We start from the raw sequence: 14,676 nt of genomic DNA, 5'->3' as shown, positions 1-14,676 counted from the left end.
CGCCTTAGGCAGGCCCCACTGGAGGGCGGATAGTTACCCGTCCCCTGGTGCTAGCGCTGCACGCCGCAGCAGACACCTTCCAGAGCTGGCCTCCGCGTGCGCATTTTGGCCCCTCCACATTGCATGTTTACTGGAACCAACAGCGCAAACACATTGAACCCCGCCAAACCTGGACCGCTCGCTTCATCTCTCATAACTCCCAGCCAGGCAACATCAAGGCTCACAACCCCACCGACGGTATCTCAAACGCAACCAGGACAAACTTGAACAATAACGTTAAGAGCTTTGCACACGGGTTCTACCTTTTACGAGTCAAAGCTTCTCTCGCAGATAAAAATGGCCTCCAACAACCCCGACTCGAGCGCAAACCAGTCTGCAGTCAGTTACTTCACCTTCCACTTGGCCTTTGGCACGTCGTCTGGCCTTCTTTAGACCCAGGGCGGCAAACAAAGTTATGCGCATGGTCTTCCAGAAACTAAGTCGGAGAATATCACAGATCTCAGAGGATCCCAAGACCGACGTCAACGCAGCCGTTGAAGAGCTTCTGAACACAATCTCTAACAAGTTCGCGGGCGTCTCAAGTGAGATCTTTGCAAAGAGTAAGTCTAGGAAGCCCCCGAGAAGAACAAGTTTATGCTGCTATTTCACGTACTAAAGCTACATAGTGGACGAAATGTCTCGCCGCCTGGACAACCTTGAGGCGGCTCTTCTAGCTAACAAGGAGAAGGACGCCGGCCCGTCCAAGTCGTCTTGAGTCCAAGTCTTAATGGCATACTTCACGAGGCAGGTGGTTCGCATGCCGATGGCGTTAGGGTTCAAGGGACAGCCTCACAGGAGCTACGTATGATGGTCGGTTTCCACGGGGCAGACTTGAGTTATACTTGGTATTGTTATTCATCATCATCGGTATCCTAGACTACCAATCCCAACTTGAGCTAAACACGCTCAGTTACATGTTGCTTGCTTTTCAACCTCCTAGAACTTCCCCAAACCCAGAGTTCAAGATGCGTCTAGAAACTTGCTGGTGGAGTTCACTACAACTCCTCCTTCTCACCGGTGACCTTCTCGAGGAACTTGCGGAGAATGTTGGTCTTGCTGGTGATCTCGTCACGCTTGGCAGGGGCGAGGCCACCCTTGGAGAGGATGCCATCGAGGCGCTTAAGCTCCTTCTGGGCGTAGCCGTCGCTCTTGCTGAGCTTGTCAAAGACGCGGACGTAGTACTCGGCGTACTTGTACTGGGCCTTCTCCTTGAGGGTCTCGGCCTGCTTCTTGGCCTCGGCGGCAGCGTCGGACAGGCTGGTGCCGCCAGTGTACTTGGCGACAATCTCGTCGAGGGAAGCAATGGTGCCGGCGATGGCGTTGAGAGCGCCACCGGGGCTGCGGTTGGTGCCGGCCTTCTCGTTGATGAAGTTGACGAAGTCCTCCTCGCTGCGGCCGCCGGTGTAGAGCTCGCCCTCCTTGGAGCCCTTGGGGAAGAACTTGATGGTGGGGTAGGAAGAAACGCCCTGGGCGGCGGCAGTGCCCTTGCTGTTCTCAGCCTCGGCATCAACCTTGGCGATTACGACACCCTCGTCGAGGACAAAGTCCTGGGCAACGGTCTCCCAGATAGGGGCGAGGGTCTTGCAGTCTGTCGAAGAAGTTCAGGTCAGCATTGTCGGCTAAGAACAAAGGGCATTATAAACTTGAGACTTACGTCCGCACCAAGGAGCAGTGAAGGCAATGAGAACGTCCTTGTCGCCGCCAATGGTGGTCTTGAAGGACTCGTCGGTGAGCATGTTAACGGCGCTGGGCGGAGTGTACTTCTTCTTGGGCTTGACACTGGTCTTCTCCGTGATGAAGGTGCTCAGGGCCTCAAGATCACGACCTCCCTTATAGTCGGTAGGCTGGTCGCTCTTGCCGTCGAACCACTTGAGAGTAGGGAATCCCTGAATCCCGAATCTCTTGCCTAGGTCTCTCTCGGCGTCGGCGTCCACCTTGGCAATCTGGACATCCTTGGAGGACTCGAAGGCAGTGGCAAGCTCCTCGTAGATGGGAGCAAGGTTCTTGCAGTGGCCACACCAGGGAGCAAAGAACTCGACAAGAGTGGGCTTGCCCGACTTGAGGACAACGTCGTCAAAGTTGGAGGGAATGAGGTCAAGCACGGCAGACTTGGCGGCAACGGTAGCTGCCAGAGCGCCGAGCACGAAGCTCTTGAGGACGACCATTGTTGCTTGATTGAATCGGACGAGGGGGAATAAAAAAGGCTATGTGGTATCTCGTCGAAGAAAAAGATATCAAGCTGCTGAAGAAGATATCAGCAGTCAGGAATAATGGTGGTGCAGACCGATGCTTTGAAATCAGCTGTTGAAGGAATTGGTAAAGAAGCCACTTTGCAGGTCGTCCCCCAACGTCACAGAAGAGCTCAGTCCCTTGTTACTTCTCCAACAAGCGGCGTTCCCAGGAGGGCCCCACCAGAAAGCAGGGGGGGCAAATCTTATCAACAGAGCTTATCGCCTATCTTATCTATATCACGTGCATCAGCAAAGCACGGACTTCCCCCAGAAGCGAAGGGGGCTCCAACCCACCCTGACCCAAGCCCCAGCAAAATACAGGCGCACAAAAATTTCCGTCAGACGTCCTCAATCCAACCACAGCCAAACCATCTCGAGTTTTCGCCGACCACCCTCTCGACGACACCGCCCACCCGCTCGACAACCGCCATCATGTCTCACGAGTCTGTCTGGAACTCCCGCCCCCGCAACTACGGCAAGGGCTCCCGCTCTTGGTACGAATAAAATCCCCTCTCTCAGCGAAGATTTTGGATGGAAAGAAAAGGAATCGGCAATATTGGAACGCGCGCGCTCGCGCAGAGACGCATAGAAAGGAAGCAGAAATGCTGACATTTTTACTTTCTATAGCCGTGTCTGCAAGCACACCGCCGGTCTCATCCGCAAGTACGACCTCAACCTGTGCCGTCAGTGCTTCCGTGAGAAGGCCAAGGACATCGGCTTCAACAAGGTATGCGAATTACACATAACCCTCCGGAACCTACGATCGACTATGGCCTGAGCCCCTCCCCCTCTCTCTAGCCATAATCATACAGAAAGCGCAAACCGCTAACACGAGGCTGCGATTCTACAGTACCGTTAAATTGTCCAAAACTCCGAGACGGCAAAGGATGGGAACTTGGTAAAGGTGGTTGGGCATAAGTGGCCTGTGGAAAAATGCATTCAGACAAGAGGGAAGGCTTCCAAGGGCAATTGGAGTTCTTATGGCTGGCTTAACGGAAAGTGCAAAAATCCGTCGGACGTCCAACTGAGGATAGACGAATACCACGACATTGAACCTTTTACCACCATCCAAAATCTTGGGGCCCTCAATATCAAGCAAAGAAAGACTGAGTTGAGCTGCGCGTGAAGACGGCACGACTCGCCTGTAGCTCGTGAAACCGCGCGACGCCTGGGTACCAAGCAGCTAGCTAGTATGGCCCTCCAAGTTATGGGGATGTAATTGATGACTCGAGGTTTATCAAGTAACACGATGACATATCAAGTGAGCATATACGCGTTGGAATTTGCCAGTAAAGTTGTTGTCATGTGGCACAAAGCACAGATTGTTCTATTGTCCGTCGTCTTCTAAAAGTACATGATTCAAAGACAAGGGGGTGAAGTAGAGCGGAGATCTTTGAGCCCAAGACCCGACAATATACACGAGCTCGAGGGCTCAAAGCGAAAAACTTTGGGTCGGTTGTACATGAAATCGTGAAGCAATCCAACTCCTTTTTTTTTGTACAATCCCAATTTTTTCACCATCCGGGTTCCCATTTCATATCGGGGAAGTTGTGTTTCTGGGTGCCGTTTCACCACCGGGTTTCGAGAGATTTTTCGGTGGGTGTCCCTTATTTCAGGATACGGGTAATGAGGCCGGTGGCGACGGTGCGGCCACCCTCACGGACGTTGAAGCGCTGGCCGACCTCGACGGCAGAGGGGTGGTGCAGCTGGGCAACCATCTCGACGTTGTCACCGGGCATGACCATCTTGTTCTTAGCGTCCTCGGTGCCCTCGGGGAAGGTGAGGGTGACGGACTCGTCGGCAGTACGGAGGTACATCTGGGGCTTGTAGTTCTCGTGGAAACCGGTGTGGCGGCCACCCTCATCCTTGGACAGGACGTAGAGGGAGACGAGGAAGCTGGAGTGGGCCTTGACGGTGCCGGGCTTGCAGACGACCATACCACGGCTAATATCCTCGCGCTTGATACCACGGAGGAGAAGACCGGAGTTGTCACCAGCACGGGACTCTTCGCAAGACTTCTTGAAGGTCTCGATATCAGTGACCTTGGACTTGATGATCTGGTCACCCTTGCCGACAATCTCGACCTCGGTATCCTTCTTCAGGAGACCACGCTCGACACGGCCGGAAACGACGGTACCACGACCAGAGATGGAGAAGACATCCTCGACGGACATGAGGAAGGGCTTCTCGAGGTCACGGGCAGGGGTGGGGATCCACTCATCGACGGCCTTGAGAAGCTCATCAATCTTCTCCTGGCCAATCTCGGGTCTCTGGTTCTGCATGGCCATGAGGGCGGAACCCATGATGACGGGGGTCTCGTCACCCTCGAAGCCGTAGGTGCTGAGAAGCTCACGCATCTCCATCTCGACGAGCTCCAACATCTCGGGGTCGTCGATGGCGTCGACCTTGTTGACGAAGACAACAATCTTCTGGACACCGACCTGGCGGGCAAGCAGCAAATGCTCACGGGTCTGGGGCATCTGACCGTCGGAGGCGGCAACGACGATGATGGCACCGTCCATGTTGGCGGCACCAGTAATCATGTTCTTAATGTAATCGGCGTGACCAGGGCAGTCGACGTGGGAGTAGTGGCGGTTGTCGGTCGAGTACTCGATGTGAGCAGTGGAGATGGTGATACCACGCTTGCGCTCCTCGGGAGCCTTGTCAATGGCGCCATACTCGAGGAAGTTGGCGAGGCCCTTCTCAGCCTGTCTCTTGGTGATGGCGGCGGACAGAGTGGTCTATTGTGAGGTTGGTCAGTATTTATCGCGCATTGGCACAATCCACCTCGGGTCCTGGTATGTACCTTTCCGTGATCGACGTGGCCAATAGTACCTGTAGAGGTTCCCCCAGATTAGCTACATTTTCCACGCATTGATCGTCCAGGTGCCCATACCAATGTTGACGTGAGGCTTTGTCCGCTCGTACACGGCGTATGTGCGGTAGACGTTGAGGATGGGGGAGACGTTCTGTCTCTTCAGAGCGGCCTGAAGGGGGCTAACGTTGCCCTGGCGCAGCGAAGCGCGCGCCGTCCGAAAGAACGGCGCAACGGATCTCAGTGAGGCGGACATTTTCGCAGGCTGTGGGTATTAAATAGTACAGTAGAAAGAGAGAAGAAGGAACAGAGAGGAGATGTACGATGAGATTGCTCGTTGTAGACAACGGCTTTTGTGATGGTGAGGTAGGGGGGGAAGGAGGTTGATGATGTATCGTCTGATGGGAGTCGGCGTCCTCGAAATTTTTTTGCTGCCGGGACATTCCTTTTCGACCAGGGAAGACGGGGGAGCTCTCTGCTGGAGCTCCTGCATCCATTGGCGGGCCGGTATGTCAGTGCTCTCCCCGGCCCCACCTCACGAGCCATTCACGTCGCGTCGCATCCCTTGAGTGCTGCTCCGGTAATGCGCGGGTCTTGACTGGCTGGGGCACATGTTAGGTCTTGCACGTCATGCAGATGGTGGTTTTGGCGCTTGAAGAATTGCACCGGCAGGACTTAGGAAACTGAAGAGCCTTGAAGACGTAGCTTCTTGTTTTCTTGATGTTGGTAGTAGACGTTAGTGTTGCTATGGGCAGCCTACCTATGAAGTTGGTGAACCCAGTAGGTCGCACCTCTGAGTTCCAGCGCCAGTCATGATTGCAATTCTGCTATATGCTACGACGCGAACCACTCTTGCACCTAAAGATCCAAGCGTGAGGGATACTCTTGTAGACATAGGAGCACGTCCACGGATATCACATTTGAACTACATTGCCATCATGCTCTTTCGAATAGGCTCGGCTGATTTCTCTTCTGCAGCGGAAAACGTCTGAAAGAGCACGCTCATGTCGATCTGGCTACCTATTGATTCATGACAATAGCTAGTCAGGCAGATAGCTCACTTATCACTCATCGCCGTCAGATCCAGACCCCGACTCACCACCATCGCCAGCACCCTCGCCGCCCCCATTCTTCCCCTCCTTCGCCTTGGCCCTCTTCCTCAGCTTCTTTAACCGGTTCAACCTCTTCTTCTTCTCCTTCAGTGCCTCCTCCTTACCCGCCTTGAACTTCTCCAGCTCCTCCGCCTTCTTCACCCTCTCCCGCTGCTTGACCCGTATCGCAAGACGCTTCTTCTTCCCAGGCCGCCTCCTCCTCGCCGCCGCGGCGTCGGCCTCCTCTTTTGTTTCTCCAACGTCTCCTGCTGCTGTTCCCGCTGTCCCTTTTGACGACACCGTGATCCCAGGAATCGTCGTCACCCGCCAAGGCTGCTCCATACCCCACCACCGCCTCTGCGCCCTCTCGAGAACCTCCTCGCCCGACACCGCCGCGAACGCGAGTTCCGCTTTCACTTCGGGCGTCGGCTCCCCGGCGATGTAGTACGACAGCGGCCTCTTGCGGATCATGGCTCCGTCGCCCGCCATCGCGCGCTCGTCCTCGTCGACCAGCGCAATCTTTGTCGCCGGGTTCGATGTGGTGAAAAGCCGGAACTCAAACTCTTCGGGCTCGTCTTCTCCACCGCCATTCCCGCCCGTCTCTCCATCCGTCGCCGTCGCTGGTTGCTCGGTCATTTCTGTCGGGGCCTGGTCGGCGTCGGCGTCGCCTAGGTCGAGCATGCCCGCCATACGGGCATGCAGCTTCGCTAGGAGGTCCGCATTCTGCTGCTCGTCGTGGTCCGCTCCTTCGTCGCCGGACGACTCCCCGAGGTCTTGTCGCCGGACTCTGTTTTGCGCCAAGTTCTGGTCAGCGCTGCTGCCGTCGCAGGTGATCACAGGAGAGGGAATGGTTGCGCCTCACCTCTTCGCGTCAGGAAGTTCAAACATGGCTGCGTATTCCTCGTCCGGAGGTGGTGATCACGTAAGACGGCACCGGAAAGGTGCTCTGGCACGTTGTGACGTTGTGGCGCCAGACGAGTGAATACGAAGAGAGAGAAAGAGAGAGAGAGAGAGTGAGTGAATTGCAACCCACCCGGCCGTAAATTTCGATCGCCGAGTCCCCGTGCAAAGCTGAAGACAAAAAACTGGCGAGAGAGCAACTTCAGTGAGACCGGTGCTATGTGGAGTTCTGAGCACGGGACGGAAGGTTGCAATGTGATGGACGGCAGGCGGGCTGACCGGTAGAATTTCGCCCGACCGCGGAGCCGTTGAATTGAGATTTTCGCTCGCTAAAGTAGGAGCGTCGAACCTTATCTTATCGCGCCGTCGTCCTCACACTCATGCTACCTTACTTGGGTTGGAGTTGCAGGGTATCCGTACAAACGGGTACGAGTAAGTGAACACAAGGAATGAGCTTCGCTCTAGACACCATTCATTCAGAAATTTGCGAGCAAGTACGAATACGGAGTACATACATACGAACCACTAGATATTGAACGGAACTGTTATGCAAGCGGGCGGTCAATTAGCTTCATGGCCGAAGATCAGCGATTGACGCTGCATCATTACCACCAACCGGGTTCTCAAGTACACATTGCCTACAACGGAGCTTCTTGAACCCGATACTCAATATTCGGGTAGTTAACCACGGACACCACAATCCTCTTTTCCTTTGTTAGTCGTAAATGCATCGACTGCCTCAGGTCATTCTCATACAACTCGAAGCAATCTCTTCTCCACCCCACAAAGGTAAGTATTCAACAACCGCACCGTGCAAACCCCACCCAATTTGTACCCAATACGTCAAACCAGACACATCTTCCCAAAGTTCCCACGTTCCCATCCCCCCTCCATCCCAAACGTCTGTCTGACCTCTATTAATACCTCCTCAATACAAAACATGACAGCCCTCTCAACATCAGACTCCCTGCCTGCCCAGTGTCCGCCGTCAGCTCGTCAACCGAGCACCACTCCAGCAAGCCACCGGACAAGGAGGTGTGGGGTTTGATGTACGAACACACCATGGGACGGTGGGAGAGAAAGCAAAAGTGACAGTCGGAAACATAACGTGGGAAAGCAAGGGGTGGGATGAAAAGGCGGGCCGACCTGGGTTCAAACAACGTGGGAAAGTATCCGTAAACGCGCCAGCGGAGTCTTCCACCTTTGCCCCCCTCTCTCTACGTACCTCCTGATACTTTGTTCTCGCACTCTCGCAGTCTAATTATCATCTCCCGTTTCTATGCTAAGATAGGTACTCCGTAGAGGGAATGGGAGGGGGGGATCATCGTCATTCCTACCCAGCTGCTCGGGTCCCCGTACATGCCACCATCCCCCCTCCTGCTCCTTCCATTGCGTACGCCTGTCATAGTATCCGGTACATTTCTGCCCCAACAGTTCCATCTCATGCCCTCCTCCTCCGCCTCCTCAGCGACGCATCCCAATCCTCCTACCAGCTTGCCAGCCAACCTACACTTGCGCCGCGTCCGTACATGCATGCATGAAACGGCACGCGCACACACACCTACGAGGATCCCACGCGCCCAGCAGTAGGCTGAACGCAAGCCTCCCAGCAAGAGGCCCGAACCGGGCATCACCCGCGTCTCGCCCTGCGTTGCGTGGGTTACGTGGGTTGCGTAAGTGAAAATGGCAAGATACCTTACCTTACCTACCGCAGTACCTACCTAAGGTATGCCAGCGTATCACAGCATTTGGTATGTAGTATTGGTTGGTGGTTGGTGGTGGGCTAACATCAAAGAATACGACTCCAATTCCATAACCAAGGACAAAAAAAAAAAGGATCCAACAAACATCCCACCAAAAGTACCATCTTTGCTCTCTTCTCTCAAAGCGGTCAAGTCTCTGTGGATTCTCATCACGAAGGATTCGGGGCTAGATGAACCAAAGTGACAGAAAACCAACCCATTCGTATTCTCTTCCCTCCTTCTGGACTCCCAACGGCCTCCCCCTCCCTTTCTTGCTGTCTCTCTCTCTCTCGCGCGCGCGCTCTCCCTCTCTGTCTTTCACTCGCCAAGCCGGCGCCATTCTGCGTCATCAGGACTCACTTGCGCTGTTATGCTGTACAAACATAAAGATCAGACAGATGTACGGACATACCTAATACAGAGAGAAAAAAGGCTTTTGCTTTCTTCCCGCCCAAGCCGCACTCATTCCGTCCTCTCCCAAGCACCAGCGCCAACGCACCACTAGGACCCCCCCCCCCCTTTCTCCCCCCATCGCACTATTGGCATCACAAATTCCCAGCTGAGCGGGCCTGCCGCAGTGGCCCGCCCGCACCTTTTAGACTCGTGCGTAACGACAAGTACAACTAGCCAAGGTGTGATCGTGTATGTGTGTGTGGGACGTGGGATCGTAGACGCCGCGCCGAACGGTGGTGGTGGTGGTGGTGGTAATCTCCCTCATAGAATATGAACAGAGATGGTCAGACACCTTATACAACCCAGTAGGTGACTGCTAGGAAGAAGGGGGGTGGAGAGGTCAAAGGTCCCAGGTCCAAGGTACCAATCCAACCCAACCAAAGTCGGTGGCTGATTTCCCAATGTTTGTATGCGTCGTGTGAGCGTTTACGCACCAACAGTCAAGGTAGGTTGGCTTGGTGGACCAAACACATAAAGGACCCGCGTGCCCGGTGTCCGTATCCGTCTCTCTGTTCATTGTGAACCACCAAACTATTTCGAATACGAGCTCTGGGGGGTCACCCCCAATCAAGACACCGGAACTTGGATGAGAAGACGGAAGAATCAACGTCGGGTTTTGGGGCTGGAATGGATGCTTGTTCATTGCCTATTTGCTTGCTTGCGCATTTTTCTGGCCTATTTTCTCGCCTCTTGCACTCTTTCTTACTATTTCTTCTCTCTCCCTTTTCCACAAACCGTCTCTTTCCTCATTCTCTAACGAAACAAAAACACAAAAAATCTTCATCAAGAGTCCGAGAAACCACGCCCAGAAGAACGCCACCACGTTGGGCGGACGTCCAGCCAACCAGCATTCAACCGCCGTCCGTTTCCACACCGCCGGTGCCTTCCCATGCGAGGACCCAACCGTTTGGTTCCGTCCCGGGTAAATCAGACGAACTCTCTCCGAGGTGTGGGTGGCGGGACCCAACCACACGGTTGGGACAAGGCTACCAGCCCAGGACCATCTCACTTTGGACGTCATCCCATCCTCGAGGCTGAGCCCTTTGTGGCTTTGTCCTTTTTCTTTCCCCCAATATCCTTCTTTCTCACAGGCAACACAATTTGCCAACGTTGATGCATTCGGAACCAAGGATGCCGAGTAAAGACCACAATGCCTTTCATTGCTTTCCCTGTCCGGTACCCGGCGCTCAACAAAAACCAAGAAATACCATACATATCGTTAAGTAACCCGCGCACACAATGTCGCAGCACGGCCCGGAGCCGGTGATAGAAGCGTCCGGCCGGAGCATTCGACGTCAATGCTATCCTCCGTGTGGTATCGAAATGCCCAGCCACCCAGACAATGCCCGTCTCTTGACGCCGACCTCGACCATGTCGTTGCTGCGCCTACCCAAATTATGCTCGGGTCCGGTCTGTCATGAGACCTTGTAAAAAAAAGAGAAAAAAAACCACGCCCATGCCGAGCAGAGCCAAAAATGGCAACCGCCAGAGGGAAACCTCCTTTGCCGTGGGATATGCCGTATTCCAATCGGTGTAAATCCCCCACCTCGACAGCGCTCCAGAATCGAAATATCGCGCCTAGGTACTTCAAGATAAAAAGTCGAATCCGAACCGCAATCACTCTTCTGGCCACGAATTGAAGTTTTAGTGGTACACAGTCAGGGCTGTTATGCCAGGCCCGGAAACAAGTTCGGCCCTCAAATCTTGCTTCTCTCAGCTCAAGCATCGTTCGGCCCGACCTATTATCGCCCCTCATGTTTGGAGACAAGTGGCGTGACCCAGCCGCCAATCAGTAATTCTCGCAGCTAATTAGTGTTCCAGGAATAATGGTTCATGCCATCAAATGATCCCCGGTGGGCGCTGCTGTATGACCCAGGGGCTGGCGGGGCGGGAGCATGCTCCTGCTTGGTGGTTGGCGCAGAGCCTCCGCTTGAGTATTGTTCAGGGAAGCCATACGGCCTTGCCTCGCTGCTGCTGTACGCAACAGTCGAGGCAGGCTCTCCAGCTGTTGTCGTCCATGAACTCGAGGGCGGGTAGTAGTCTCGAGAGGGGTTGGAGTGCGACGCGGAGGCTTCGGGCTTGTAGGACGGCGGTGCAATTTCACTGGGGTTGTTGCCCACTGCTCCGTACGACGAGCCGTACCGATACTCCGGGGATGCCTCGTGATGAGACATCGACCCGATGGAAGGCTGGCTTGCATGCCTTGGGCTCTTGGTAGGTCGGGGGTTGTCGACGTATCTAGGCACGTTGAGCGCATTGTCTGAGCTCGATGCCATTGCCGTGGCCGATACTGATAGTGGTGGCGGAGCGGTTGTGCTTTGCACATAAGCGTATTGTGTTCTGATCGGAGGCTGCTGCTGTTCGTTGGCAACCAGGGAAAGCTGGACGGAAGGCATCGACGTTTGCAAAGGCATGTCATGGGCTTCTCCACCGAAGCTTGCACTTCCCGGCAGAGCAACCTTGTGGTAGGATTCTCCCATCGTCGTTGCCGGGTAGCTTGCCGAGCCAGCCGGGGGTAGTTGTGGCATTCCGGGCACGGAATTCGAGGAGGACCAGTTGGGGTATGAGCTACGATGGGTCAGTAACCGGGCTCCGTATGACAGCAATGTCGATCAAGTGATGGACATGTACTCTGGACGGAAGGGGGGTTTAGCTTACTTGGATCTCATGGCTCCCATGGGTGCTCCCGGCATCTTGGGCCCTCCTGCGTTGAAGGTGAAAGCGGAACGAGGCATCTGCATATCTAACCCTCTTGCCTTGGCATCCTGCGGCTTGATGGCCAACGGTCCCGCCACAATACCCAGTCCAGTCTCAACCAAGGCCTGGCCCCTGGAGCCAGCACTCGATCCTAGCAGGGGAATTTCCTTTCTTGCCTGGAAGTTGCGAGGGCTGCGGCCTCGGACAACAATAGGTGCGGTAGTCGCTTCAGTAAGCACAATCTTGCTTCCGTTGGCCAACGTCCCGACAACCTTGAGGTGGAGCACAAAGTGTTGCTGGAGTTCCTTTCGCCGCCCGTTGTTTGCGGTAGCACTTTATCAAGTCAGTCGAGATTCGTCACGTCTGCGCAAGTGCGCCCGTTTCGGGTTGTTACTCACATTCTGAACTGCAGTCGGCGCCAGCCAATGGGGTAAACGGCATACTCGCCATCGGATTCCGAACCGTCTTCTTGGAAGGGAATCAGGGGAAGCGACGCTGGCTCCTGGTCTGGGGTTTGTGTGATCTCGGGAGAGTTGGGCGGGGGCGTCTTCCAGGGGATGACAATGAGTCGGACGGGGTGGCCATCGACAGACTCGATGGCAGAGATGGTCACTTCAGTGTTGCTGACGGGGACAGTCTCGCCAGTCTCAGATATGACAGAGAGCTGGCCTCGCGGGGTGATGAGAGAGCCGCTAATCTGGAAGAGGTTTCGTCGGTAGCAGGTCAGCTCGGGCTGGAGGATGGAACCGTCGGTGCTGTTGGCTGGCATTTCGGAAAGGAAGAACATTCCGTGCAGCTGGGCAGAGAGCTCCAGCTGCTGCATGCGTCCATGCTGGTCGACAATAGTATGCTTGTCTTGGACCCTCTTGAATGACAGCAGCTTGTGGTCGTGGTTGACGGTAAGTTTGGAGCCATCGTCTCTAAGGTCCTGGACAATTTCCTGGTAAGGGGGCTGTTCGGTTTGCGAGTAGGGTCTCTTGAGGTTGGGGAAGCTGTGGTGGGACGTCAAGCTGGGATGCGCATGTCTGTCGTACGCATCGGACTCGTCTTGGGGGTAGCGACCATAGGGATAAGATCCGTGGTCTACACTCGGGTGGGTGCTTCTAGGGCGTCCCGCGTGTGGTGAGTTGGCGGCGTGGCCTCCAAGGCCGGAATCCAGGCTGTTGTTGAATCGAGACGACATTTGGACGGGACTCCCATAGTTCGACCAAAGATTGGTATGTGCCGGCTCTTTCAGCTCTGCCATGACGGGGTAAGTGACCGTGGTTGACATTAGAGCATGCCTCTCTGGTGCGCTGTAGTCCTATTCCAGACCCAAGCGCGCCTCAGTCACTCTTCTTCTTGTTCTTCTTTCTCTGTCTCTTGTCTCCGTGTGTATTTTACACAAGGATATGTCGAGGTCCTTGCTAGGTAGTCAACAAGGGCATGTACGTTGTTGATGTAAGTCGTCTTGACCAAAAGAGGTTGGGTTGGCAAAGTGAAGGGGAGGATGAGCGAGTGTGTTATTTGATCTCGAGGAGTGCTGGCGAAGACTCGAGAGATGCAGAAGATGCAGAAGATGCAAAGATGAAGTTGAGGATCAACGGACGACGGTCATGTTTAAGGTTGCAGGGAGAGATGTATACTTGTATCTGATGGGGTGGATGGGTCGCAAGAGGACGGTAGATGTTGGAGGGGGTGTCTGATGAAAATCTTCGGCACTGTTCTGGGGTGGATACAATGATGGGGCAGGGCTGGGGGAGGCCAGCCAAGGCAAGGTCGAGGTTCAAGGTCAAGGTTGCGTCGAGTCGAGTCGGAGTCGAGTCGAGCAGCAAGTTGATGTCTCAACGGGATGTTCCTCTTGCTGGGCCGTTGACCTGTGCCTTCTTCAGCGGCAGCGGCAAAGGCAAGGTCACCGGTACAACGTGACGGCGGGTTCTTGAACAGGACGGTCAGTGCATGCAACCATACTGGGAAGGAGGAAGGTGAGGAGCGGGCGATCTGGTGAGCGGAAGAACAAGGCATGCTATGGAGCTACGACGATGGAGTATGGATGCGCCCTGCAGAGCGGCGACCAGGTTTAAAGAAATACCCTTCTTAGAAGGCGGCGCTATGGGAAAGGGAAGGGAAGGGAAGGGGGCACGCAGCACGCAGCACGCAGAAGCAGCAGCACGCAGGCCGTCGTAAACCCAGACTCGCAGGCTGGCAGACTGGGAGAAGAGGAGGAGAGGGAGACAAGGTCGACGAGGGCCCAGGACGAGGGGCGGCACTGAAACGGTTTGATAAGAGCAAACGAGCACAGTTCAGGATACCAGGTCCAGGGTCTTTTGCTGCTGTTGCAGTAGTGTAGCTCTGGTTTATGAATTTGCATACGGACTACTGGCCCGTCCAAGCAAAGGTACGCAATGTTTACCTTACCTTAGTTTTAGTGAGTTATTAGTGTGAGCAAGACCACAGAGTGAACATTACGGACGAGCTCCGGGGGGATGGAGAAACAGCGCATCACAGAACGCTTATTCGCCCAAACACACTTGCGAACAAGTTGAACCCAGCCGACGCATATTCGCACACATCCAAGACCAGTCTTCATTACCCGCAGCCGCACATAAACATACATACGATTCCTGAGGAAAAAGATGCATAGCTACGTAGGTATCATGAACACATACGGGTTGAATGGCCCCAGTTGGACTCTGGCATACACCCACTTTCTCTCTCTGTCCGTAACG

The 14,676-nt window shown here is 54.7% G+C and overlaps 7 protein-coding genes across 7 annotated transcripts; 2 read left to right on the top strand and 5 right to left on the bottom strand.

Annotated features, from left to right (window-relative positions):
- The first annotated feature begins 89 nt into the window (after positions 1 to 89).
- BDZ83DRAFT_604280 (heat shock factor binding protein 1) lies at positions 90 to 941 on the top strand. The gene is made up of 3 exons (XM_060507264.1): positions 90 to 378; positions 497 to 599; positions 666 to 941. Exons 1-3 carry the CDS (start codon positions 337 to 339, stop codon positions 752 to 754), a joined length of 234 nt encoding a protein of 77 aa, XP_060370025.1. The 5' UTR covers positions 90 to 336; the 3' UTR covers positions 755 to 941.
- Positions 942 to 2,584, bottom strand: BDZ83DRAFT_604277 (protein disulfide-isomerase erp38). Its single transcript, XM_060507263.1, has 2 exons — positions 1,694 to 2,584; positions 942 to 1,627 (listed from the first exon to the last, which is right to left on the bottom strand). Exons 1-2 carry the CDS (start codon positions 2,202 to 2,204, stop codon positions 1,035 to 1,037), a joined length of 1,104 nt encoding a protein of 367 aa, XP_060370024.1. The 5' UTR covers positions 2,205 to 2,584; the 3' UTR covers positions 942 to 1,034.
- A 118-nt stretch (positions 2,585 to 2,702) lies between these two features.
- Positions 2,703 to 3,129, top strand: BDZ83DRAFT_747974 (40S ribosomal protein S29; the record flags this gene model as incomplete). Its single annotated transcript, XM_060513540.1, has 3 exons — positions 2,703 to 2,764; positions 2,898 to 2,997; positions 3,121 to 3,129. The coding sequence occupies 3 exons, from the start codon at positions 2,703 to 2,705 to the stop codon at positions 3,127 to 3,129; spliced, it is 171 nt and encodes a 56-aa protein (XP_060370023.1).
- Positions 3,130 to 3,877: 748 nt separating this feature from the next.
- Positions 3,878 to 5,341, bottom strand: BDZ83DRAFT_567722 (translation elongation factor Tu; the record flags this gene model as incomplete). The annotated part of the gene is made up of 3 exons (XM_060503981.1): positions 3,878 to 5,011; positions 5,077 to 5,105; positions 5,167 to 5,341. The coding sequence occupies 3 exons, from the start codon at positions 5,339 to 5,341 to the stop codon at positions 3,878 to 3,880; spliced, it is 1,338 nt and encodes a 445-aa protein (XP_060370022.1).
- A 669-nt stretch (positions 5,342 to 6,010) lies between these two features.
- Positions 6,011 to 7,064, bottom strand: BDZ83DRAFT_647522 (uncharacterized protein; the record flags this gene model as incomplete). Its single annotated transcript, XM_060510090.1, has 3 exons — positions 6,011 to 6,105; positions 6,302 to 6,963; positions 7,039 to 7,064. 3 exons carry the CDS (start codon positions 7,062 to 7,064, stop codon positions 6,011 to 6,013), a joined length of 783 nt encoding a protein of 260 aa, XP_060370021.1.
- Positions 7,065 to 7,579: 515 nt separating this feature from the next.
- Positions 7,580 to 9,158, bottom strand: BDZ83DRAFT_604266 (uncharacterized protein). Its single transcript, XM_060507262.1, has one exon. It carries the CDS (start codon positions 8,705 to 8,707, stop codon positions 8,354 to 8,356), a length of 354 nt encoding a protein of 117 aa, XP_060370020.1. The 5' UTR covers positions 8,708 to 9,158; the 3' UTR covers positions 7,580 to 8,353.
- A 1,918-nt stretch (positions 9,159 to 11,076) lies between these two features.
- Positions 11,077 to 13,214, bottom strand: BDZ83DRAFT_747971 (NDT80/PhoG like DNA-binding family protein; the record flags this gene model as incomplete). Its single annotated transcript, XM_060513539.1, has 3 exons — positions 11,077 to 11,839; positions 11,930 to 12,301; positions 12,367 to 13,214. 3 exons carry the CDS (start codon positions 13,212 to 13,214, stop codon positions 11,077 to 11,079), a joined length of 1,983 nt encoding a protein of 660 aa, XP_060370019.1.
- Between the last annotated feature and the right edge of the window lie 1,462 nt (positions 13,215 to 14,676).

This window comes from Colletotrichum acutatum (genome assembly GCF_030867785.1).
Source record: "Colletotrichum acutatum strain CBS 112980 chromosome Unknown BDZ83scaffold_9, whole genome shotgun sequence".
NCBI lineage: Eukaryota > Fungi > Ascomycota > Sordariomycetes > Glomerellales > Glomerellaceae > Colletotrichum > Colletotrichum acutatum.
Note: the sequence above shows the minus strand (reverse complement) of the source record. Positions and strands in the feature narration are given on the sequence as shown.